General features: G+C 39.5%; 3 protein-coding genes across 11 annotated transcripts in view; 2 read left to right on the top strand and 1 right to left on the bottom strand.

Moving 5' to 3' along the window:
- Window positions 1-4,177, top strand: part of spartb (spartin b) — an 11,068-nt gene extending 6,891 nt beyond the window's left edge. Inside the window, exons 4-9 of one of the 4 annotated variants that reach the window (XR_004897326.1) lie at window positions 1,368-1,509; window positions 1,627-1,821; window positions 2,230-2,388; window positions 2,511-2,601; window positions 2,786-3,052; window positions 3,085-3,920. Coding sequence is in view for 3 of the 4 variants with exons in the window: in XM_031297427.2 (XP_031153287.1) it covers window positions 1,368-1,509; window positions 1,627-1,821; window positions 2,230-2,388; window positions 2,511-2,601; window positions 2,786-2,830; window positions 3,667-3,871 (837 nt within the window). In the remaining variant the exon portion in view is untranslated. Of the gene's footprint in view, window positions 1-1,367; window positions 1,510-1,626; window positions 1,822-2,229; window positions 2,389-2,510; window positions 2,602-2,785; window positions 3,053-3,084 lie in introns of all 4 variants that reach the window. The other 3 variants (XM_031297427.2, XM_031297428.2, XM_031297430.2) reach the window with 3 other exon arrangements.
- Window positions 4,178-6,260: 2,083 nt separating this feature from the next.
- LOC116048355 lies at window positions 6,261-9,323 on the bottom strand. 2 transcript variants are annotated; one of them, XM_031297426.2, is made up of 6 exons: window positions 9,093-9,323; window positions 8,385-8,404; window positions 7,941-8,085; window positions 7,790-7,857; window positions 7,609-7,676; window positions 6,261-7,442 (listed from the first exon to the last, which is right to left on the bottom strand). In XM_031297426.2, the coding sequence occupies exons 3-6, from the start codon at window positions 7,983-7,985 to the stop codon at window positions 6,652-6,654; spliced, it is 972 nt and encodes a 323-aa protein (XP_031153286.1). In that variant the 5' UTR covers window positions 7,986-8,085; window positions 8,385-8,404; window positions 9,093-9,323; the 3' UTR covers window positions 6,261-6,651. The 2 variants fall into 2 exon arrangements, with proteins under 2 accessions (XP_031153286.1, XP_031153282.1); XM_031297422.2 differs by having other exon boundaries at window positions 8,294-8,404.
- A 308-nt stretch (window positions 9,324-9,631) lies between these two features.
- LOC116048352 (serine/threonine-protein kinase DCLK1-like) overlaps window positions 9,632-25,204 on the top strand; it is a 29,431-nt gene continuing 13,858 nt past the window's right edge. For 3 of the 5 annotated variants that reach the window (XM_036001189.1, XM_031297419.2, XM_036001188.1), the window contains exons 1-9: window positions 9,810-10,349; window positions 10,699-11,081; window positions 11,337-11,683; window positions 21,310-21,409; window positions 22,954-23,070; window positions 23,238-23,332; window positions 24,367-24,454; window positions 24,549-24,718; window positions 24,975-25,094. In XM_036001189.1, coding sequence (XP_035857082.1) covers window positions 10,721-11,081; window positions 11,337-11,683; window positions 21,310-21,409; window positions 22,954-23,070; window positions 23,238-23,332; window positions 24,367-24,454; window positions 24,549-24,718; window positions 24,975-25,094 — 1,398 coding nt within the window. In that variant the 5' untranslated portion in view covers window positions 9,810-10,349; window positions 10,699-10,720. Of the gene's footprint in view, window positions 9,771-9,809; window positions 10,350-10,698; window positions 11,082-11,336; window positions 11,684-21,309; window positions 21,410-22,953; window positions 23,071-23,237; window positions 23,333-24,366; window positions 24,455-24,548; window positions 24,719-24,974; window positions 25,095-25,204 lie in introns of those variants that run through there. The other 2 variants (XM_036001187.1, XM_031297417.2) reach the window with 2 other exon arrangements.

The raw sequence follows: 25,204 nt of genomic DNA on the forward strand, positions 1-25,204 counted from the left end.
TGAAGTGTTAAAATGCAGTTGAAAGTGCAAACTCAACAGTAACACAGTGCCCCCCCCCCCCAAAAAAAAAAAAAAATGCGTGAGATAAAGCTGTCTTCACATGAACAGGCAATTCGCTTCTCGTTCCTCGCCTTAAAAGTTCGATTCATTTTAACTTTACGGGTCGGCTACATTGCACGTGTAACGTATGCGGAGCGGATGTTCCAACACTACGCTTCCACTATAATCAGTGAAACTGGCTACACCGGGCACGAGAGCAGCGCGTAGTGGTGCGTATGCTCCGCGGTGATCCCCTCTACAAGCGTAAAAATAAGTCTTCTATTTATATTTTTTACGCGAGGTGTGTATGGCCCTTTTACACAGAAATGGATCATAAAGTGTCATTACTTCTTTTAAATTAAACTACCGATGTACAGGAAATGACTTAATGACTGTAAATGAGCGTATATTGGCAGTTTCATTTTTTGAGAGTTTCTGTTTTTATTTCTTAAAAATTTACGTTTTCCCAGCGCTGTGCCAGCTCCAAAAACTGAAGAAACATCAACAATCCCAAAACAAAAGCTCTCCCCCTCCCTGAACACCCTTCAGTCCTCCAATCATCACAAACAAATTCTGCAAGCCTAGCAAACACTGCAGACATTAAATCTGTTCCTCATATCAGAAAAAAATTACTTACTGCTTACAGAATACTTTGAGGCTGCAGACTAACATGATTTTAAACTTTTTCATCGTTATGGCCTGGCATGAAACTCTTGCTCCTGCTTAGTTCTGAGCTGGCACACTCCTCCAAGTTACCCCTGCCTCAGCATTATGGGGATTTGAGACAGGCAGGTGAGGAGAACTAATCAGTTATAATGCTCTTATCTGCAGCGGTTGGAACAACCTCAAAGTTTCAGCTGAAAGACAAGTGCCAGTTCGGCCATGATGGAGGTAGAGACGCTGGCTCAGATCGATGCCAAACGAGGTCATTTTTGATTTATGCAATCAGCCTAGTCATCTTCTCTGATGGACCTGATTCCTTATCAGCAAGTACGCACTTTGTGTTTTCATTTTTGAGTCAAGTAGAAGAATTGAGGTTTTCAGCACAAATGGAGACTGTTTTCTGACAGCACAGAGACTTTTCAAATTTGGCAATCTCTTTGTAGCAAACAAATAGCGCATTGTAACAAGAAACACGGAATAATAAAAAGAGCTATTGTGTGATTTAGGGGGTTACTTGGAGACAAGCATCTGAACGGAGATGTGTACAGCTTGCACAAAGTAGCAGACAAGTTGTCCAAAGATTTGACTGACAAGTAGGTCTTATTTTCAGCCCACATTGTCTGTCTTCATCTTACATTAGCTAACCAATGTGTCTATATGGTCAGGCTCCAGATGAAGCTGCAGACAACGTTAATCTCAGTCAGAAGGTGTCCATCGCTACACCCGAGGAGACTGAACCAGCTGTGATCGAGGAGGAGAAGGCTCTGCCCGAGTGGAGTGAAAAGGTGGCCAGCGGGATCCTGACAGGTGAGGTCCAACTGCGTCTTCCCCCTAAAAATCATAATGCTTTTTTTGGTCAAAAATTAGTTAGGAAAAATCTAGAGACTCTGTGACTAGCCCTATATGATCCTGTTGTCCTATCAGGTGCGTCATGGCTAAGCTGGGGCCTGGTGAAAGGAGCAGAGTTTACAGGCAAGGCCATTCACAAAGGGGCATCTAAACTCAGGGAACACATCACCCCAGAGGACACACCCACCCACGTCAGCCCCACCGTCACCAAAGGCCTCCACGTTGCCAAGCAAGCGACCGGGGGAGCTGTCAAAGTCAGCCAGTTTCTAGGTGACAAAGTCATTCCCAGTCAGCTTGTTTTACTAACCTTGTGTGTAGGGCTGCAACTAACAATTATTTTCATAGTTGATTAATGGGTCGATTATTTTCTCGATTAATCGATTAGTTGTTTGGTCTGAAATGTCAGAAAATGGTGAAGACAGTTCCTCATATGTCTTGTTTTGTCCACAACAAGATATGCATTATTCAGTTTTCTGTGAGGAGTGAAGAAACCAGAAAATATTCACATTTAAGCTGGAATCAAAGAATTTTGAAAAAATGACTCAAACCAATAAATCGATTAACAAAATAGTTGGCGATTAATTTAATAGTTGACAGCTACTCGATTAATCTTTGCAGCTCTACCTGTGTGGTTATTTGGCAGTGGACCTCTAATTGAGTAATGCTGTGTAACTGCAGTGGACGGGGTGTGCACGGTCGCTGGCTGTGTGGGTCGAGAGTTGGCACCCCACGTGAAAAAACACGGCGGCAAGCTGATCCCAGAGTCTATGAGGAAAGACAAGGATGGGCGTTCCAACATAGATGGAGCCATGGTGGTGGCTGCCAGTGGAGTGCAAGGTAGAGTGCATCATGTCCACTGATTCTAATCTCCACTTCATAGTCTCTAAGAGAAAGTTGTTAACATAAAATAAGAGTACTAAAATGTGCCAACATGCTTTGTATTTTGTGTATTTGCGCAGGATTTGCGACCATGTGGACTGGTTTGGAAGTAGCAGCAAGGGACATCACTACGAGTGTAGCGTCAGAGACGGTCACCACCGTAAAACACAAGTAAGTCGTCAATTCAGTTTAAAATAACTTGTTTGACCACTGTCACTTGCTTTGATATAAAGCAATTCAAGTTTTTGCTCGACACTGCTTTCTAAACAGGTTTTTGATGTGTATGTTGCAAATGACCTCTTGCATTGTACATGCAAACGTGCACTCACTTTTTCCTTTTCAATTTACTTTGCAGATTTAGGGGTCTACAAAACATCTTTGACCCACCTAATGAGAATAGGTGTCATTTTTCCTAATTATACACAGCTATTGCTATTACTACTATAACTCCTTTCTCCACTAATCACAAGCATGACATGAGTCTTTTTTTTTTTTCTTTCTTTGGAATGATTTGGCTCTTGCACAAAGCTCTCTAAAGTTATCTAAGCTGCTGTGCCTACTCACTGCCCTTCCCTGTGTGGCGGTTCACACAATGGTGCAGCTTTTCACTGATTTCTCCAAATGCTTCTGATAGAAGTTTCACAATTGGCAACTTTTCGGTCTATCCTGATTTAAAAAAAACAAACAAATCTTCCCATATTGTATAAATTGGTATTACATGTTCCAATGATGAGCAAAATATCTACACAGTATAGTTGATTATTTATTTGCAGGGTTGGGCTATATGAGCTAATATAAATTTGTCAACCATTAAGAGTTTTTGTCATACAATTTCTCCCTTTTTAAGTGAAGTATCAATTTGACAGGTATTTAATTAACTGGATTAGCCAAAAACAAACATTCCCATCCAGCTGTCTTATAATTTAATGGTTTCTTATTTAATTATTTAATAATCAATATTTTGGGGGGGAAATTATACATACCAAGATAGATGATCAAATGCCCACCCTTTAAATGTCTGAACCATGGTTAAAAAAAAGATAAAAATTCAGATTCTTGCAGTCAATTTAACTTAACTTAATTTAGGATTTCGCACTTGCATGGGTGTAATTCTCACATTAAAATTCACATACAGCATGGCATCTTGGCAATCCTTGCTCTGCATATTAATGAATTCTCCCCAAATCCTCTTTGTTTCTCGCTCTAACATCCTATCCAATCTGACTTCTGATGAAGGTATGGGGCAGCAGCAGGACAGGCCACAGACCACGCTGTCAATTCTGCCATTAATGTCGGTCTCACTGCCTGCAATGTTGACAACCTGGGGATCAAAGCTGTGGTGAAAAGGACTGGCAAGCAGACAGCGAAGGCCATTTTGGAAGATTACAAGCTCCAGGAAAAACCAGAGAATGGGAAGCAAGTGGAGAAATCGGGCAAATAGCTGGTAGTGCCCTGCCACATTCCCTCAGTAACGCCTTAAAGCATAATTTTCATTCTTCTATCAATTAAATCTATACTTAATAGTCATTATTTATAAAACGTGTTCTATATTTACAAGGCAACTACTGTTTTATGCATATACTATAGTTTGATACAGCTCTAAAGCACTTTAATCTTGATGTAAAATAAGGTAGATGGACCTAAATGAAGAGAAACAGCAGATCATATAGTCCAAATTAAAACATTGTTATACAGTATATTGATACGCACTGTCACATTCAGTTATCACTTATTTTGGAAGATAACAGAACTTCCGAAGTTCCAATGAGACAACCTGTAGGGGGACCGAAGCAGGAAAAGTTACATAGTGTTGCTGTAAGTCTGCTCTTTGTACTGGACAGCATTGAATTGCTGATATACATACACTGGAAACTGTCCTAATCTTTGTGAAGCATCTGTGTGTTTTAAGTTTATCCCCGATAGGGTAAGTGCAATTTATACACTTTGAATGAATGATTAAAGGTCCTATGACATGCTGCTTTTTGGATGCTTTTATATAGACCTTAGTGGTCCCCTAATACTGTATCTGAAGTCTCTTTTATATAGACCTTAGTGGTCCCCTAATACTGTATCTGAAGTCTCTTTTATATAGACCTTAGTGGTCCCCTAATACTGTATCTGAAGTCTCTTTCCAGAAATTCAGCCTTGGTGCAGAATTCCAGCCACTAGAGCCAGTCCCACAATGAGCTTTCCTTAGGATGTGCCATTTCAGTGTCTGTAGCTTTAAATGCTATTGAGGAGGGGGGGGGGGCCTTGACCAACTGCCATGCTTCGCTTGTTTTCAAGCCATCACTTGTTTTCAAGCCATCCACCAATCTCTCTTTCTCATGGGTGGGCCAAATTCTCTGAGCGGGCAAAGCAGAGAAAGGGGAGGTAACCTTTCCCCTTATGACGTCATAAAGGGAAGATTCCAGATCGGCCCATCTGAGTTTTCATTTTCTCAAAGGCAGAGCAGGATACCCAGGGCTCGGTTTACACCTATCACCATTTCTAGCCACTGGGGGACCATAGGCAGGCTAGGGGAACTCACATTAATGTTAAAAAAACCTCAAAGTGAAATGTTCATGCCATGGGACCTTTAATATTCTCAGTGTGTTGGTATCTTTAGATATAACTGTTTCAGACAAAACAAGTGTCCTGTTTTTCCCTGTGGTGTTTAAAATGAGAAGTAATCATTGCTGCTTACTGTGCCTGCAAACATCAAACGATATACAGAAATCTATTGCGTTGTCAAGCTGTAAAATTTAATTCTATAGTCCATTGTTTTTTTGTTAGACCCTCAATACAAGAGTTTTTGAATGTGCCTATGAAGGAGTGTTACTAAAATGTTAATGTCTCTAAACTGCAAGTCTGAAACTGTCAAACTGATTGTAGATTTGTGTTCTGCTACAATGTGCACTGCTGTCTTCTGCGTTTCACTTCAGTTGTATCCACATATTTTCAGTATTTCATATACAAATCTAGATTTTATTTTGATGGACAAAACATTAACAATGTGAATTTTGAAGTGTGATGCTAACTTGTTTTTTTCAAGTGATCTGGTTTGTAATCTTATCAAACTCCAGCTTTAAGACCTCAACGGGTAAATGGAACTTACAGTTGGCTTTCAAGTACTCTAGTTGTGCATTGAGATTTCTTAACCACCTGAAATACTAAGAATTTGACAAAATAAAATGTTAAAATAAGCAAGAAATTCTGTTTTTTATTTTTGAAGATTTGTTGATTTACAGCTATCTATTTTGTTCTCAGTTTTATTCTGTTTAATCTTAATACATCCATGGTTTAAATCCAGTAAATTCAATGTTGAGTCTGTCGGCCTAATACCGCCATCTAGTGGCTGTATGTTTAATAACATGTTAATTACAGAGTATTTTTTTACAGTAGTTTACTGATGGTTTATTCTGTAAATGTTTCTTTTAAATAGGAACAAAGAAAAGAAATAGCAAATGTTTCACATTTCTTGTGACCAGGGTTGAAGTAATCACGTAAAATACAGTCCAGAGTGTTCAATATTCTGATTAGGAATACTACTTGAACTAGAAATATTATTTTTCAAAATTCTCATTTTCTGTGCTGCTGAGTCAGTTGAATTTCACACAATACAAATTCAATTCAAAATGTTAGTTCTAAACATTTATTTCAAAAATTAACATTGACTGTTTATTATTCATAACTTAAGTATTCAGTCATCCAATGACTTCCCAGTTATGTAACACAAATAACATGAATTGGCTATTTTTAAAATAGTCAAATGGATAATTCAATAAATGACTTATTTACCTCAGAAACTGAAAACATACAGAGCTGCCATTTCTTACAATGTTCTGTAGAAAGAAAAATTTACTAAAGACAAACTGAAATGCCATCTGTAACAACAAAAAAATGGGGAAAACCTGCAAGCACTTTTTACTCAAATGTATTTATTGGGTCTGTGTACTATGCTGCACACAGACCTCATGGACTTTGTCACTATGAGCTACAATTGGTTGGCCGTAACAATGACAGTAGTCATGTATTGCATGCCAAGCTACTTTGCCCCTTAAGCAAATCACAACAATGCAGCTTTAGCTCAATCATATGTGAGAGAAAAAACATTAACTTTCTATATATTTTACATATGTATTATAGACCAACAAAAAAGCAACAACACTTTAATATCTCAACATCTATTTCTCTAATATTGGCTGTATATATATTTCACATATCTGTGATATATGACAGTTAGTTGGACCCTGTGTACGGTGAAAGAACAACGTTTACAAGGTTAGCATCAGGGAAGCACAAGTTACCATTGGTATCTAACAGCAAATCCAGCCACAATGGATTGACCACATCCTGTGGACTGTCTGTCAAAGGGCTACTGCTACACAGGTCACTCTCCTGAAGGAGTCTTGAATCACACAGAGCATCTGACACTGGCTCATTTCCAGCCTCAGGGGTCAGCTCATTAGAACGTGAAGTTGCACTTTGAAACATAGAAAACGGGATGAGTGGTTGGTTTGTAAAATCTACTGCTGAATCGCTGTCAGTCGTACCAACCATAGGGAAATGGATCGGACCTTGTTCTACCGGGGGCATGATGAAGTTTGCTACTGTAGTCTGTTCAGGTGGGCTGTAGGCTTGGCCAAAATTCACTGATGGGAGAGCAACAGGATCCACCAGGCCAGGATCAACATCCCATAGCGCATGGCTTGAAGATGGTAAAAAAGTGGGGCGGATCATTGCAGGTGGGAAAGCACATGAAGTAGGGTTAATAAATGCAGAGGTCATTTTGATCCAGTTTTTTTCCACAGACTGAAACGAGGCAGAGAGAAATTGATCCTGGCACACTGGCAGCATTTGTCCCCAGGGAACAGCAGATTTGTCCAGCAGTATTGGCGGGGCATGCACTGTGGCCAGGCCGTCAGCTGGAGGAAGCATCTGGTCTATTGTCAGAGGACTGGTTACTGTGCTAGATGGCTGAGTCACTTGTTTACAGATCTTCTGCCGAGTGCATCTTCTTGAGACATGATCTAAAATGACATACTACGGTATGTTAAACTCATATTGCAGTCAAGGTTCTTTAACAATGCAATTCATTTATTTGGCAATTGCTATCCCGGGCTTGCAAAGCGTAGTCAATACAACTGCATCAACAGCCACAAAATGCAATCAAGTAAAGTTAATAAATAGTCATACCCTCAGTGAACTTCTTAGCAGTCGGCTTTGCTCTGTGCAAAGTATTCTTCTTTAGCCCGACTGTTCTTCTGTGGGAAAGAAATATTTCGCACTTAGAACTTTTTCTATTAAAAATGTGATATTAAAAGCTACAATTGAACTTCCACAGTCTTAATAACTCTATGGCTCGGACAGTTTGTACCGTTTCTTCTGTGGCATTTGTACGTTTTTCCACGAACAACTCACATTGGCCTCAACTGCTTTATTAACCTGTGGAAAACCAGACATCATGTGAAAATTATTACAGCCAAAGATGATCTTTCCATGCTGCCAAAAGGACGCAGTAGACCTACTTCAGACAGAATGTTCGGAGGCAGAGTCTGCTTCAGGTAGCTCATGTACTTTGCAGTGAGCTCTAATGTGGTTGCTGTGTCTAACGGACTCTTGACAAAGGGCAGAAGATCACACAAGCGTCGACAAGATGTTCTAATTTGAAGCCTGGGGAAACACATGAGAATTTGTGAATATGTACAGTAAACACGACCAACAAGTTGTTAATTCTCTTCAAATTAGGATTATGACACACACAAGAACATAACATAATGTACAAGATGCCCATAACTAAACGGAAAGCACAAGAATTTCTGCAGAAAACTGCTTTCAGTTGCTTTGATGAGAACACAATCTGGAATCGACTAAGTCCAACCTCCGTTTCTGTTCCTTGCAAGAATGAAGAGAAGGCTGGAGCTCACTTTCCTTTTTAGAAGAGGCGTAGCACTTCCCTCTAGTAGCTTTACCTTTAAGATCATCCTTGGACCTAAGTGCAAACAACAACAATTCATTTACATATTAAGGTTTAAACAAGTGAAGATGAAGTGTTCAGTTTCCTTTATTCATCTTATTTTTATAATATCAAAAAACTGTACAGCATAAGACACCCTCTGTCCTTAGACCCAGGTGGTTTTGAGGTTTCATATGATTGGAGTGACTTGCTCCCAGGTTTGCAAAAAAATATTTTTTTAAACGCTTAACATGCTGTAACATAAGCTACATATTGAAAGTGCTTGTCTAAATATCCGAGTTCCCTTCCAGATAATCACTGAAAAGTTGTGTCTTATGTCTATAAGTTTTAAGGGCAATATTTACAAATATATAGACTTCATCTTCACACTTTATGGAAGACACAACTGATCAATGTTCCCCTTATACTAGAAGTCAACTTCTCAACAAGTTTGTCCATCGTTTTAAGATCTTTTGTGGGACAGCCTGGTCAGCACTGTGGCTTTTTGAAAATAACCTTTTCAATTTTGAGATGCTTTCAGCAGGCCAGCTGGACAAAAGCCATATGTAATAAAGTAATTGTTTGCATCAATATGATCAAATTCAAAAATACTGAGTCATAAAAAAAGTGCCCTAGACCCACTCCAACATTAAGTATTCATGCAAGATGTAGGCCTATGGTAGTGTGACAGTCTCCATTTGATACAAAAACACGTGCAAATTACCCATTAGGTGGTCTTCTGCTCATTCTTAAGTGATGTTTATTAGTTCCCGTGTGGAATGCGTCCTTCACCCGCTCATCACGCTTATCCACGCGCTCGGCGTGTGACTGAACCAATTAATTACAATATATCACCTACACCTGTATGGGTTGGTCGCCATCGTCAACAGCACATGGACCTTTCTCACAGCAGACATATTGACTTGTCATAGTAGGAAAAGCACAGCTGAAATTGTTAACCTTAACGATGGCTCAGTTCCATCAAGTGTCCCAGTAAGCTATTTCAGTGAGTCAGCATGAACAATACCAGGACCTCTCCTAAGTGGAATGCAGCCATCATTAATGGTTTTAAATACACCTGTGCTTTTCCCTACTATACATATCAACATGTCTGCCGTGAAAAAGATCTACAGCACATCGAATATGTACAGTGCAGCTTAGCTCACTCTGTAACCCCAGCATGTTACTCTGCTCGGTCACCTTGTGTAGGGATTTTTAATACCAAACACAGTACAGTATCCGTTAACCGGAAATAAACAAAAATACGCTTTAGCTAATGCTAATTTTAGCTCATTGACTGTAAATATTAACAGTCTATGGTTTAGCTTAACATTACATAGCTAAAGTTATAAACTGAAGACTAAGTAGCAAACGCCAACTTTTAAAAAAATCATTGAAAAAGGTAAGTTTTAAACATTTGTTTAGCCTAGGGTTTCAGTCCGTTTGCTAGCTAGTTAGCGTTAGCTGGTAAGGTTACTCTGAAGCTCGCTGCTTTGGTGAACTAAGTTTGGAACCAGAGGCGACCCGAGTGGTAACTTCAAGCTAATTACACGCTTTTCTGTGACTGTGAATAGTGATAAGTGGATTGGTTTTATTAAGGTGCAAGTATCACAGTTATGAGGTTATTAAAGCAGGTCAACGTGAACGCGCATCATTTAGCTAAACCTGCACACAGAGGTTTCTGTGAGGGCGCGCCATGGCAGCAACGTGCACGAGGAGCGCTGACACCCGAGCGGTCCGATGTAAATCACTGCAATGGCAGAGGAGTAGGAGAGGGTGGGGTGGAGGACACCGGCTACAGCCCTGCCTCCTCCCTGCATGCGAACACACAGCAGAGTAGACACACGGCAGGCAGGAAAGAAGACAGAGTACCATCACGGGGCAACAAAGGGACGCATGGTTCATTTAAGGCATCAAATGAATACATGATTCATTGAGACCACTTCTGTTTACAGAATCTGCATCTGTCCTCACCTCAAAGGTAAGAGAGATTGCACCAGAACAAGAAAATCATATACCGTGTCTTGCTATAAAATATATACATATATATTGTTTCCTATCATAATTTTTATGTCAATTAAGATTCATAGCCATGTTGTTGTTGTACTCTCCACTGCAAATTCATGTGCATTTCATTGCTTTAACGATTGAATTGAGACACACTAGGGAGCATGAAATGGGTGTGACATGTTACTTCATTATGTGTGTACCACACCAGCAGCATCAAAGCTTGTATCAGGAGTGTAAGCAATTGACAGAACGCCTAATTGCATGTATGTATTATATAAGTTTAAGTTATATGGCCTGAGCATTCTCCCTATAATATTTAGGGTGTAATAGCACTGCACAGTCATGGAGCTGGAGCACTTTGATGAGCGGGACAAGGCTCAGAGATATACCCGAAGGGGCTCAAGAGGGAATGGGCTCCCCAGTCCCACTCATAGTGCTCACTGCAGCCTGTACAGAACCAGGACCCTGCAAGCCCTCATCTCAGAAAAGAAGGCCAAGAAGATTCGCTTCTACCGCAATGGGGACCGCTATTTCAAAGGGATTGTGTATGCCATTTCTCAGGAGAGATTTAGGTCGATCGAAGCACTCCTGGCTGACCTCACAAGATCTCTGTCAGATAATGTCAACTTGCCACAAGGAGTGCGGACCATATATACCATTGATGGGACATCGAAGATCACCTCCATGGACCAGCTGGTGGAAGGTGAGAAGTGTTCCAAAATTGTTGTAATTCTGCCCCAGATTTAGTTAATATTGTGTGATGTGAGATCAATGAAGTGACAAACTCCACCCAAATTAATTGCTGATGCAGATCAAAACAAAATGCATGACTTCCCCAGTCTTGTAGAGCAGAATAAGCCCATATTACACTATGATGGGATCTTTCCTTTTATCTTTTATCCCTTTTTAGTTTGTGGAAAATTTGAAAATCTCTTTAATGTGTCTTGATTTTCTGCAGGGGAGAGCTATGTTTGTGCATCCATAGAGCCCTTCAAGATGCTAGACTACACAAAGAATGTAAATCCCAACTGGGCAGTCGGTGCTAGGACTGCTGCAGCCCTCCGTGACCCTTCTTCCCTTGGTAGCGCCAAGACTGGATCCCCAGAAACCAGGGAGGGAAAGGACTTTATTAAGCCCAAACTGGTAACCATTGTCCGCAGTGGAGTAAAGCCTCGTAAGGCCGTACGGATCTTGCTCAACAAGAAGACCGCACACTCCTTTGAGCAAGTCATGACTGATGTCACAGATGCCATCAAGCTGGACTCTGGAGTCGTCAAAAGGCTATATACTGTTGACGGCAAGATGGTAGGTGTTGTTATTTCTAGTGCTGATTCTGTGAACCTCACTTTTGCTCTTTTTGCAGACTTACAGACTAATATAAAAGCAGGTTTCTACATGGAATACACTGGAGAAAATTACATTTGGATAATGGATAAATAAAATAAGTTCTTTTTTTTTTATTTATTTTTTTTTAAAAGGAGTGTAACAATTGTTCTAATAAACCGGCCTGAACTGTTAAATTACTTCAACTTCAGAAAAATTCTTATTTTTCTGAAGTTCAAGTAATTTAACATTGTAGTGAATGGAATCATATCTACTTAAGTGTTCGAAAGTCGCATAGGCCTTTGCCCTACCTCTGTCTGTGCATGACTTTCAGTGCTCCCCTAACTCAGAGAGAGAACATTCGTTAATCTGCATTTTTGAAAAAGTAACCACATTTACATTTAAGTTTAAAAGATGTTAACCCATGTTAACCCACTAATCTAGCCTATACTCTAATTTGTTTATTTACAGTATGCATACTTAGTGCACTCTACCTGAAAGTACCATTATCTTAGACAACTGATACATTAATTGCTCACTAGTGGGGAAGAAGACAGGATGCTTTTGTTGGGATGCTTTTGTTGGATAGAAGTCAAAGGAGACTGGCAAGACCTTTTATCTGTTCATAGCATCGCTGTGTGCAGTACATACATTTGGTAGTGGAGACTGGTATACTGCTGTTAAGTTTAAATGTTCTCTCCACCTTCTGTCTTCCCATTAGTGGTACTGTACGGTATCTCGCATAGGGATCTTACATCAGCACACTGCACATGAGGCCGACTTGGTACACATTTCCTCTGAGTTTATAGAGCACAGTGAGGGAGTTTTGAGGTTTAAGAAAAACCAGAACTTTTCCTTGTTATTCATGTCACTGAGAATTGGTTCCTTACCCAAAGAGAGAGACAACCCGGTACGTTCAAAGTCAACTGGGAATATTTGCTAAATGTATTACGAGAAATGGGTTTCTAGGACTTCATCTAATTATCCTACAAAACAGTAGCACACTATTGAATGGATATGGTATTCACTTAATGAGTTAGTTGGGATGTAGGCCTTTGTGGGCCTTAAAGTGTTACGGCTGGACAACACTTAAGTAGCAACTGCACATAAAGCTGAGTGAACAAATTAGTTACCAAACACCCCACAGAAATAATTAGCTTTTAACTAAACCTATTCATAAATTATCACCTGCACGTTACATTAGTATCCTTATCACAAAATATGAGTTTGTTTTTTTTTCCCCCTTTTTTTTTTCTTCTGATGGTTGCTATGGTTTCCTGATCTGGTTGCTAAGGAACAGCCTCTGCGGCAGAGCAGTGCAGTAGTAATGTAGTGCGAGAGGGCTTATAGATGCAGTGCTTGGTCTGGCAGCCTTTTTATACACATGGTGGCAAAAAAGGAGCACATGGCTGGTATAATCCCTGGATACGACCCATTCTTTAATGGTAGAGGGAACACTTGGGGATATTCATACGAACAAACAATTCTGCCTTCATAAATCCTCAATTATTTTAGGAAGACAGATTGTTTAGCAGAGCTTAAATGTATGGAATTGCAATGGATCAAAGGTAGATGTCCATCATGTATACTGTGTGACAGTGAAACAGAATTTCCTTCTCTGGTTCTGCATTCATCTCTCTCACCAGGTACTGTATTTGCCAGGTATTGTTTTGTTTAGTGGTTTGGATATCATCTATGCTTTCCAAATAAGCATTAGTGTTATGTGCTTGGCAGTGCAGCTCTGTGCTCTAGTTTTTGTGATTTTTGTACTTTTTGTCATGTTGTGACTCCAGATGGCAGAAAAATCTCCCGTTGGCATCACAGGGCCTGCTTTCATGGGTGTTTAACCTTTGGTAAATGACCTGCTTGTGCTCCTGAGAAAAGGACATACACGTTTTGTTTTTTAAACAATGTTAATTTAGTAAAATTTCCAAACACAACTACCTAATTAGCCTATATATTTACTTAAAATGGTAGAACTACTTGTTACGTATTTCTTGTATTAGTGTATTGGCTACGGTTTTAACATTGATGTTAGAATTTCTGATATTCTTGTTCAGTCCCATTCATCCCTCTTGATTCTTCTACTGCAAAAGTAATAGACAGACAATTTCTGTTTATTCACATTAATTTTAGACTCATGATTCTTGTTTCTATTAGTGAATCTGCTTAGCGGGTGGCTTTGCTTGATGGCTGTGATCCTTGGCCAAATGGGCACAGCCAAGATAATGGTCTTGGGCTGTACTTTAAATCTCAGATGACTGATAATTTATTAAACATTATCCACACTGAAATGAGTACAAACGTATAAGGTAGAAAGAAAGCGATAGAGGAACAGACAATTTGCAGACGAGGCCCTTTGGGGCAAGAAAACATGCCGTGGCCTGCTGTTGTGTGTGTGTGTGTGTGTGTGTGTGTGTGTGTGTGTGTGTGTGTGTGGGATGAAGCAGAGAGTATTTGCCTGACGGATTACATCTGAGGAGACTTAGGCCATGGCATTCCAATCCCACTATATTGGATATGGCTCTGCACTGTAATTGTATTATGCTCACCACTAACTTCTGTGTTTTAGAGTCAACACTTCTTGTTGAAGTAGATGTCAATCACAGGCACCTAGGACAGAACCTATTTTGACATCAATGTATGAAAATGGGCTTAACCATGGTGGAATTAGGTGTAGATGTCAGCCTATTCATGCTTTAGAAATGCGATACAGAGTGGAAGTGGTCATGAGATTTATGGTGCTCTATGTGCCAAAGAACAAAACTTGTGTTCTTCACGTTGACCTACACTCTGCCGTTTCCTGGTTTAGCCTGTGTGTTCCCACAATGAATCTCTATTGGTCTCTGCTCATACCACACATGCCATTTCTACATTATGCATAGTGGCTATTTGCCTTTTTTATAAAAATCAATTGTGTTTCACAAATTTATATAAAATTATTTTTTTTCTTCAAATTTATATAAAATGATGATCAAATGATGTTCTCCTGCATTTCCGTGACATTAACATTAAAGGAACACGCCGACTTATTGGGACTTTGTCTTATTCCCCGTATCCCCCAGAGTAAGATGAGTCCATACATACCCTTCTCATCTCTGTGCGTGTCGTAACTCTGTCTGATGCACCCACTGCCAGCCTAGCTTAGCACAGATCCTGGAGGTAACCGGCTCCATCTAGCCTACTGCTCCCAATCAGTGACAAAATAACACCTACATGTTCCTATTTACATGTTGTGATTTGTATAGTCACAGCGTGTACAAATGACGTTGCATGAGACACAGACGTCTTCTAACCGTATACATACTGGGAACTATATTCTCAGAAAAGGGAAGCACTGCTACTTCTGCTCCTCACCACGGGACAGAAGTAGCAGTGCTTCACCTTTCTGAGAATATAGTTCCCAGTTTATATACGGTTAGAAGATGGCTGTGTCTCATGTGACCATGTTATTTGTCCACGCTGTGACTATACAAATCACAACATGTAAATAGGAACATGTTGGAGTTATTTTGTCACTTATTGGGAGCAGTAGGCTAGATGGAACCGGTTACCTCCAGGATCTGTGCTAGGCTAAGCTAGCGGTGGCTGCGTCAGACAGAGTTACGACACGCACAGAGATGAGAAGGGTATGTATGGACTTATCTAACTCTGGGGGATACGGGGAATAAGACAAAGTCCCAATAAGTCGGCGTGTTCCTTTAACGTAGGCGTTTTGTTTTTTTAGGACACCTGGCAGAGATGGTTTTTCAAAATGGTTATTAACAATAGAAAGATTGACTGTGAATTGTGCATAGTTCTTTTCTTGCCATTTCATGTAAAAGCAATACTATTACATGTTTTCCTATTGATGGAATTAATTATCTAACACTGCCCTTTAGTTTTTTCCAATCTTTCACTGTAACTAAAGGGGAGAACGAAGGAGAGAGGAGATATGGAGGCTGTCTGGCTTTCCTCTCACCTACTGCTGTGACTTGGCTGTCAAACACAGAACAATGGACTTGCTCAGTGACCTATTGCATTTGGTGTAAAGAAGAGATTTTCTCTGTTCTCCTAATTATGTTCTGGGAGGCTACTAATTATGCTTGAGCTAAACTGGAGGTTGCTGCTGTACTTGAATTAGAAGACTGCAGAAACCTAACATGTCAAATGTACAAAAGTACTGTGAGATGTTTATAGGACATAGGATATGCATTAATTTAACATTGTTAAATATTTTTAATTATAGTTGATAACAATGCTACTTCATGGTCATCTGTTGCCAGTTTAACATGTATTTTACAAATGTTGACACATAATATATCATGTAAAGCAGTAATCCAAAGTCTTACATGACATGTCCCATATTTTGGTGATACATTTTGTCAAAGCAAAGCCTTTCTAAAAATGATTTGAAATGGTCTTATTTTCTGCTGCTCAAAGTCAGACATTGTTAGAACTACTAAGGGCTAAATATAGAAACTTAAAGACAAGGCGATGTAATTAGAATTGTTGAAATGTGTGGGTTGGTGTTGTGGTTCATGTGTGCTTGGGATGGATGTCCTCATAGTGCTGGCTTGCACTTATTGAGGCAGCTATTACTCTTATCTGCCTTTGCAGCAACTGCAGTTATGTTACAGAATTCTGCAGCAGACGTAATTTGAATCTTGGATTATGTTTGAATATACTCTTCTCTTTCTACTGGACATTATTTTGAGCATACATACCTGGGCATAACGTGCAGTATGGAAAACAAGTAGATATAGCAAAGACATGACCCTTGATTCCTGAAAACAGATCAGAATCAGGAGTTTATTGCCACAGTAGTTACCCTACGTGGAATTTGCCTTGGGGTATTTACTGCAGTGTAAAATATAAAAAAAAAAAAAGTAAAGCACGCCCTCAAACTGTACATAATGGCAGCTTAAACAAAATGAACTAGAACCATTTGAAAATGACTTGAAGATGAGTCATGTTTCTCCCTGACATGCTGAGTGACCCTGCTGTGTTCAGTCTCGCACTTCAAAGGGAAGATTCAGCACCCTGGAGAGCTCCACCTGCCCACTGGTATAGCAATGTCTCATTACCAGTTTGTGTTTTTTTTTTTTGTAATCTATTGTCTTTACCATGGTTGAGATTGATTAGTTTCTAAAGCATGCATACCTCCAATTGTGTTCTTTCAGGAGCAACACACAGATAAAGCCCTGAGAATCAATATTAGCACAGGATGCTCCAGGAAGGCAAGGGGTGTGGGTGTTATGGGGGGGATGGTAGGCCTGATGGAGCTGTGGTGTCACTGAGCCAGCAGCCATTAGTAATCAATATAAAACAACACAGTCATGATTGCCATAGTTATACTGTTCCATCATAGGTTTGAGGTTTCCTTTTTTCCTAGTATTTCAGACGAACAGTATGTAATTTAAGATTAAATTCATTTAATGTCTTGTTTCAGAGTTGCATATAAAATATAAAGTGGCTCTAATTAAATCAGCGAGCCACATTTGGTTTAAAAGACCTTACATGAATTAATCCATGTTTTGTCACTTTTAAGTTGGACACTTTTTGTTGAGAGTGCAACATTGATAAGATCTCTGTTAATGGCTTTTACCCCTTTAGTAGCAACTGTCCTTTTGTGGAACAATATTATTAAAATATTGTCCTTATTAAACGGCTTAAGAGAGACATTGGGAGTTATAGGGGGTGACATCCACCTAAGGGCTGAAGCCAGCATTCAACTCACATCGTCATAGTGACGTGGTGTTCCATGTTATTCCGTCTTACCTAGACTGATGGTGACAATGTTCTTTTGTCAGCAGTTTGTACTGCCCAGTGCTCCAGATAGGATCTGACAGGGAATATTAAACAGCTCTCATCATCTCAAACTCAGCTGTGATTCTGTCTGGTCTCCTTGGCAATGGCTGTGCAGCTCTCCTCCCTTTGGGGTCTCACACTGTTGGAGGAGGGGTGGGGGCAGGGGCTGTCAGAGTAGGGTGTCTGCAGAGAAAATGGCCATATTAAGTCCCCCTCTCTGCTCAATTTTTATTATAAGATTTCATGGCGGAATGACCTTTAGGCTGTTTGGTTTGTCATATTAACCTGCAGAAAAATTACTTCCTATTACTTTGTTTGGTGGATAATCCAGCGTTTCTGTATTTCGGATAAAGGAATATCAAAGCTGCATGTACTATCTTAATCACTGGTGTATCAATGTACATTTCTACCAGAATAACCTGAGATTTGTACAATGAAAACCAGAATATTTTCACATTTTTAACTAAGGAGCATTAGCATGGTTAGAGGGCAGTCTGGTTGACTGACTGTGGTCGGCTTTCTTGTCTGTCCTTTTTGTGTTCTGTCTAAGCTCCTAAGTCATCTCATTAGACTCCTGATGAACTCTCCATGGTTCTTTTTTAAGATCAATTTTGTTATTTTTATATTTTTTTGAACATGCAACATACAGAACAAACAAATACAGTTGAAGAACAAAAACCCTCTCCCACCCCCCACCCCCTCCTGTCTCGAGGAAAACAAAATAAACAAAACAGAAATCCCACCTTGCCTAGTCACACTCCTCTAGTTCTTGTGATGCTGAGGTCATTAGGACTGTGTGATACTTGTGCTGCTGCGTTTTTCCATAGTCAATTACTTGGCTTTGTTAATCCTTGCTGTAGAGAGCTCAAGCATAACTATGTCTAGAAGGTACGCCAACCACTGTTTTATACAAAGTGAGTGGGGGGGGAGCCAGCGTTGAGCTATCATTTTCTTGGTCGCGGTTGAACCAGCTAGCCAAATTTTCTTCCGTCTCCCAAGAGTCATTAAGTAACAAAACAACCGGGTCAGTAGGAATGCGACATCCTATCACATGAGATATTATTGATGTCCACTCTCCATGGTTCTTAATGATGAGATAATGAATAATGTGTGTACATATTAGATGTTTTGTATTAGATGTATTGGCTTCCTTGATAGTTCCGTTTTCTAAACCTTGTCCTCAAAGACACTGTAAGAACACAATCATTGTAAGGTGACAATATGGACTTTATTTTATTACTTGCAGTGTTTTACTCAATAGTAACATTTAAAAAAAAATGAATAAAATAAATGTATACATGTCCACTTTATAACTAATATCAATATGGAATCACGTTTTTGTTGATAGGGGTCTGCCCCTATGTAGAGGAAATGAAAACATCCTCTGGCAAACTGCTGTAGTTAAGAACATCAATAACCCATTTGAGGAGAAGGTCATGACTCATCAGCATCTTCATTTATTTATGACTCTGCATCCACTGATGGACTGATTAATGAGAGCAGCAAATGCATCAACTCAGTCATCAAGTTTCTCTTTGTTGAAAAGTGAAAATGATTATAATCAATATTTCTGTTGTCAATACAGTATATGTGGTGGCCATGTTAAGTTCAAAACCATCCTCTAATATTTAACTTTCTACCATATAACCGCTTATTACAAATTCAGAGATTTTAGGCTTATTTTGTAGATCCAGTTAGTAACACATTAATTCTATCTGAGAAACAATGTGTGCATGGTGTTTTGAATGGATGACTGGTGTTGTGTTTCAACATGATTTTGTATTGAATAGACACCAACAAAAGCAGACAATTAGTGTAATCTCTCACAAAGGATGGAAACGGCATTGTCAGAATACAATCCAACAGGTTTAAAAGGAGCTTTTCTTCTCTTGGTAGTTACCCAAGAGACCTTATCATATGCAGCCAGTCTGACACACCAGTAGAAAGAAACTTTAATTTCATTATTCATATTCTCTACTGTACACACACTGTAGCATTTATTTTCCCTTTGTACTTTGGCCATTTTGAATATCTGCTCAAGTGAGTCCTATATCTTTAATCCAGTGGTATTTCTTTCATGGTCTTCTCTCTTGTACACTGAGATGACCTGAAAGTAGATGGACATCTGTACTGACATTTACAGTATATAATCAAAATTTGATAAGATTGTCCCAAATATGACGAATCATGGTAGGGGTAGCTTCAAAAAGATAAAAAGTCATAGTAATGTTTGTTGTGGAATTTCCAGCTTACAAACTCATGATATGTAAGTTGAGACTGTGGTACCCCAGGTTTCATTCAGGTCAGTGACCAACATAACCTCATAACCTTTACAGTAGAGCTGGGCGATATGGAGAAAATCAAATATCACGATATTTTTTTACCAAATACCTCGATATTGATGTTGCGGCGATATTGTAGGGTTGACTATTGGTGCTTAAACAAAACATTTACACGATGAGAGAGTTTTGATAAATAATCATCAGTAATGTGGATATAATGACTAAGTGGGTAAAGGCAAATAATAAAATGGCTAGTAAATCTGATAAGTTCAGAAAATGACATCACTCTACTGTATTGTACAACAACACCTGTTGTATTACGATATCCAAACTTTAAGACGATATCTAGCCTCATGTATCGATGTCGATATAATATCGATATATTGCCCAGCACTACTTTCCAGACAGAGGAGCAGTTCAACTTTGTGCCTCCATAGATGACGGGAGACGTAGCAGCTGTATGCTAAGACAGTGCTGCTCACCCTGCCAATGCCACAGAGAAAGTAAACAAATAAAAAAAAAAAAAAAATTCTGTACAGAGAGATTTGGGCGCCCGCAATATCTTTGTTTACTTTGAGGGTTCAACTCCAGCAGGAGTTTAAATACAGCTTCAGGAAGACAGGAAGTTCAGAGAGTTGGGACGACACTGCACAATAACACATCATGGTTTAACTGTGCTGCCTACTTAATTGTCTCCTCAATTGAGTGTTCATTAAATGCTCCTGGGTAAGTCATCAAAGTCTCCAGAACCTTCTTCACGTATGTGAAATGAGTTGTGCTGCTCCTGAGTTTTTCCTTAACAATGTTGTTTACGGTGCCGTTGTGTGGCCCCATGTGTCCTTGGACTTAAAATATCTAGAACTGTGTATACTATACAGTATGTGCTGTATATATTATAGAATAAACTGTACTGTACCCTTTTGAATGCACTTTGCTTAAAATCTTGGGCATGTGAATGTACAGTATATATGTATTAAGTCACTTTGCCTCATAATAGATATACATCATAGATAAACCCAATATAGATGTATAGGCCTAGATATAGATTTCAATAACAGATTTAATCAGATCACTGTAATGTTTATTTCTCTTTTTTTTTAAAGGGCTCATGTTGCACACGTAAGCGCAGTCGGCACCATTCATTCAATATATTTTATATGGATGTCATTGTTGACATAATATGCTGTCTGAAGAGGGGTTTCTGTGGGAGTTGGTCACTGCTTTCACACACTGAAATGTTACTGAATATCTTTCAAGATGCTCCATTAAAGTTTGAAAGCAGTCCATTACTGGCTAGTGAGTGCAGCAGCAGACTGTCAGTGTGCGGGTCTTTGCACTGATTGAAAAATAATACCTAGTACACTTAGGTAGCTTTTTAATTGTTGATTTATTCATTTTGGTATATGTCAGGTATTCGGAGACACCAGCACTGTCTTTGGAATTAATATTATGTAGAGTATCACTGAGGAGAGTCCACATGACATATCAAAGTTGTTTCTGTACTGTAACTCAGAGAAACTTTTCCATCTTTACCAGGTTACATGCCTTCAGGACTTTTTTGGGGAAGATGATATATTCTTTGCCTGTGGGCCTGAGAAGTTCCGTTATCAGGATGACTTCAACTTGGATGAAAGTGGTAAGTGTTCTTTCATTTATACGAGGCTTGGATCGCTCAGTGGGGAAAGAGTAGGACTAACACCTCGTCGGGCTTTATGTTTTTGCCCACCGTGACTATGCATACCATCGAATTGTAATACTTTGAATAGCATTTTATTAAACTATTCTCATTTGTGGCCCACATAAATACTGAATATGCCAATGAAGTGGAACTATTATTGTGCTTCTTGCAAGTTTATAATCACGTCTATTATTTCAACTGCTGGTACTGCTACTGCTCCTACTGTTAGAAGCACCACTAATATATAGTATGAGGTGTTTCTGCCACCTTGTACCCTTTCGCTTTTTTCATCTTTGTTTAAATATGAAGAGGCCAGACTTTACCAAATGGCATTGGACTATATGACACCATGTACTGAAGATCAGATTGCCAAACTTTCCATTTATAAAGACCACTTATGAATGAAAGGTTGGCAGAATAGTCTTAGTGGAGTATTTATGCTTACAGTTGCTGTGGTGAGGAGACAGTTGAATTGAAATACAAATTTGCTTCATGAATACAGATGATCTGAAGGACATTATCATTCACTTGTCCTAGTTTATAGATGTGGTATAAAGTGTGTGTGTGTTTGATGATTGTGTAGATCAGAATAGAGAGGATGTCATCCCTCATACTTTGTGGCTTTATGGTTTTTAGGCTGTTATAACCGGAAGAAAATGGTTCCTATTAATGATGTCCAGTACTTGCACACCTTTTCTGTGTCCCTAGTATTTGCAGCTCTTGTTCAGTAACTTTTTTGGCTGGACTGCAAGCAATGCAGGGCCAGTCCTATAAAAGCGAAAGTCTGTCACTGTGAGAAGGTTACACCATTGGTCGGAGTAAGTGATGACGTTGGTATGGTTAGAGAGTCCCCATTGGTTGTTGCTCTTTCAAAACGAATCAGCTCGACAGTTATTATTCATCTGAATCATTTCATATGATATGCTACTTCACTAAACTTTACGAACAATTATTACTGGGACCACTACAGAAAATTGCAGTTGAACATTTAATATTCATGAATTAAAGACACTGCTGACTATTCCTGTTAAAAAATGTGGCCACGCTTAAGCACATTGACCATACTCGGTCCAGCCATATGCTCTAAACCTAGTCTTGGTTTTTTCCTACAAACTAAAATTAATCTGGAACTAAAAGGGCACTCGGGAAATTGCATACCTCAGCCAAAGGTGCCCTGGCTCAGTGTTAATGCATAAGGAGCAAACTCACCTTGCTGATTATTCTGACACCACATGAATACAGCACGTCCTATCTTACAACATTAATGAAAGTGAAAAATAATTTTGTAATGGGTTCTTCCTTGGCCCATGTAGTTTTCCCGTAATCTGACTGACTCTCTCTCCCTCCCTTCTTGGCAGAGGTAACTAACACAGTACTTCCAACTGTCAGAGCCCTAAAGCTGACTTATAATGGTCAAATGCATGTAAAGCCTAGAAACCTAGTATTATGTAGGTAAAAAGTTGTTCCAGCAGTGTACATTTTTGTCTTTTCTTTCTTTATAGAGTGCAGGGTGGCAAAGTCTCCATCATATGGCCGCCTCCCCTCCGTGCAGGGTCTCTCTTCCCCAAGAGGTGGTGGGATGTCCCGCAGGAGTAAGTCTCCTTCATCCACTGGTTCGGGTAAGTGTGACCCAAAGAAACAAAAGCAAATGTATTGTTCTAAAGTCTCGCACAGTGTTCTTATAGGATTATATGTATACTTGAGTCTATGTATAAACGGTACGTTTTCGTCTATCCTGCACTATTTCATCATTATTCTGATGTTTCCAATTTTAATGTACCGGCAGCTAATGGCACTGCAGGCAGTCAGCTGTCCACACCTCGATCTGGAAAGTCTCCAAGATCCTCTCCAACCAGTCCAGCTAGCCTCCGAAGACGACGGGTAATAAAAGTTGATGTGCCTACAAATATCTCTTGAAGTACTCATATTGTGCTTTTTAGCTTTTCCCCTTTCCTTTATTGTGTTATATATCTTGTTGTGCACATTATAGGTTTACAAAGTGAAAAAGCCCAAAGTCCACCCCAAAGGGACTTACCATCTCCAACAGAAAACACTGTTCACAAACTGCTCCAAACAGCTCTATTGTAGTCCAGTCTTTACTTCAGAGACAAACGTGGTCACTTTGGAACACACGTTATAATGCTCGCCTAGCTGCTAGCATGGCACACACTCATACTCTGCTTCTGACAAGCTAGCAGTACTTACTGCACATGTGCGACTCCCAACAAAGATGGAACAGCAGTGAGAGGTCTCACTCTGTAGCTAAAACAGAGAGCTCAACACAGAGGGTGAAAAGAGGAGCTGCACCAATGTGCAGTACAACAAAAATATGGTGTTTTCTGAAAATTAAACCACATAAACCTATTCTGGTACAACCTCTAAATACAATTATGAACCTGAAAATGAGCATAATATGAGCACTTTAAAGATGTATTTTATATGATGTCAGACATACATCATACCCCAGTAGCTTTTGAGAAGGAGTTTTAACAATTCTCTTCATCATTAAACCATATTTAAGTATTAAGGTGACATGAAATTAAACAGAAAAATAAGGTTTGGGAGTGCATAACAAGTCGACTCTGGAGCGAATTCCAATTATCAGTGATCCCATCATTAATTAAGCATAAGGCTGGCTGGGGTTGGTATTTTGGCTGTGGCAGAGAATATTATTTTCTCTCACTCCCTTTAAGAACCACATGTCAGTCTTTATTCTGGTGGAAGGGTTAGTATAATGTTTCACTACACTTTATTTGTCTATCTAATCTCAAACTGCATCCTCAAGGCTGCCAGGGTGGAACAAATGGGCACTTGTTTTTTAGTTTGTTTTTTTTTTTTTTACAAGGTTTGCCTTTGAAATTTATATAGACAAGTGCGTCTTTAGTTCTCACTCCATGGCTGTCTTCTCTTTCCAGGGATCTCAGCACAGTGGCTCTTCACTTTCTTTAGCTTCTACCAAGGTTTGCAGCTCAATGGACGAAGGGGATGGGCCTGGCAGTGAGGGTAAGACATTGCATAAGACCTAAACATAGTGGAAGAAGACTGGCTACTGTTCATAGCTTTAACATTAGAGATCTTCTTTTGTTTTGCTTCCCAGCTGAGCCAGTGGATGAGTACCCCTCAGTACCTGCTTCCATAGCAGAGAGATACAAAGTGGGGAGGACTTTAGGGGACGGAAACTTTGCTGTGGTGCGAGAGTGTGTGGAGAGATCCACTGGAAGGGAGTATGCTCTGAAGATCATCAACACAGATAAATGCAGGGGAAAGGTGAGCCTGCCTCTACATCTGCAGACTACAATTATCACACCAAGTTTGGTCTGATTCATGAACAAACAATTTTTTTGTGTACAATGTTGATAGAGTTCTGTTTTGGATGCTCATTCAATTTCTTTATTTTCTTCATTGGTCAGCAGATGGTGCTATCTCCTCTGGGACTAACATGACATCTATGTGTATACATCCTTTTTACTATACAGCGTTATTAGATTTTCCCTTTTTTTGACAAAATTTCCTTATTACCCAGGAGCACATGATCCAGAGTGAAGTGTCAATCCTTCGGCGCGTGAAACATCCCAACATCGTACTTTTAATTGAGGAAATGGACACCTATAGTGAGCTCTTTCTTGTGATGGAGTTGGTTAAGGTACACATTTGTTCATTCTTAAGAATATATTTTAAAGCTCAAATACAGTAAAAGTCATACAGTATGGCTCAATTGTGAAATTCTTTTGGTCAATTTGTTCTATTCAAATT

Source organism: Sander lucioperca, chromosome 5, assembly GCF_008315115.2.
Source record: "Sander lucioperca isolate FBNREF2018 chromosome 5, SLUC_FBN_1.2, whole genome shotgun sequence".
NCBI classification, from domain to species: domain Eukaryota; kingdom Metazoa; phylum Chordata; class Actinopteri; order Perciformes; family Percidae; genus Sander; species Sander lucioperca.

Excerpts from the sequence above, each read along its gene's own strand:
- LOC116048355 (XM_031297422.2), bottom strand. The coding sequence starts at position 9,115 with ATGAGCAGAAGACCACCTAATGG. Across the intron at positions 8,405-9,092 it reads AGCAGAAGACCACCTAATGG|GTCCAAGGATGATCTTAAAG; the intron begins GTAATTTGCACG and ends GTTTGCACTTAG. Across the intron at positions 8,086-8,293 it reads TGCAAGGAACAGAAACGGAG|GCTTCAAATTAGAACATCTT; the intron begins GTTGGACTTAGT and ends GTGTTTCCCCAG.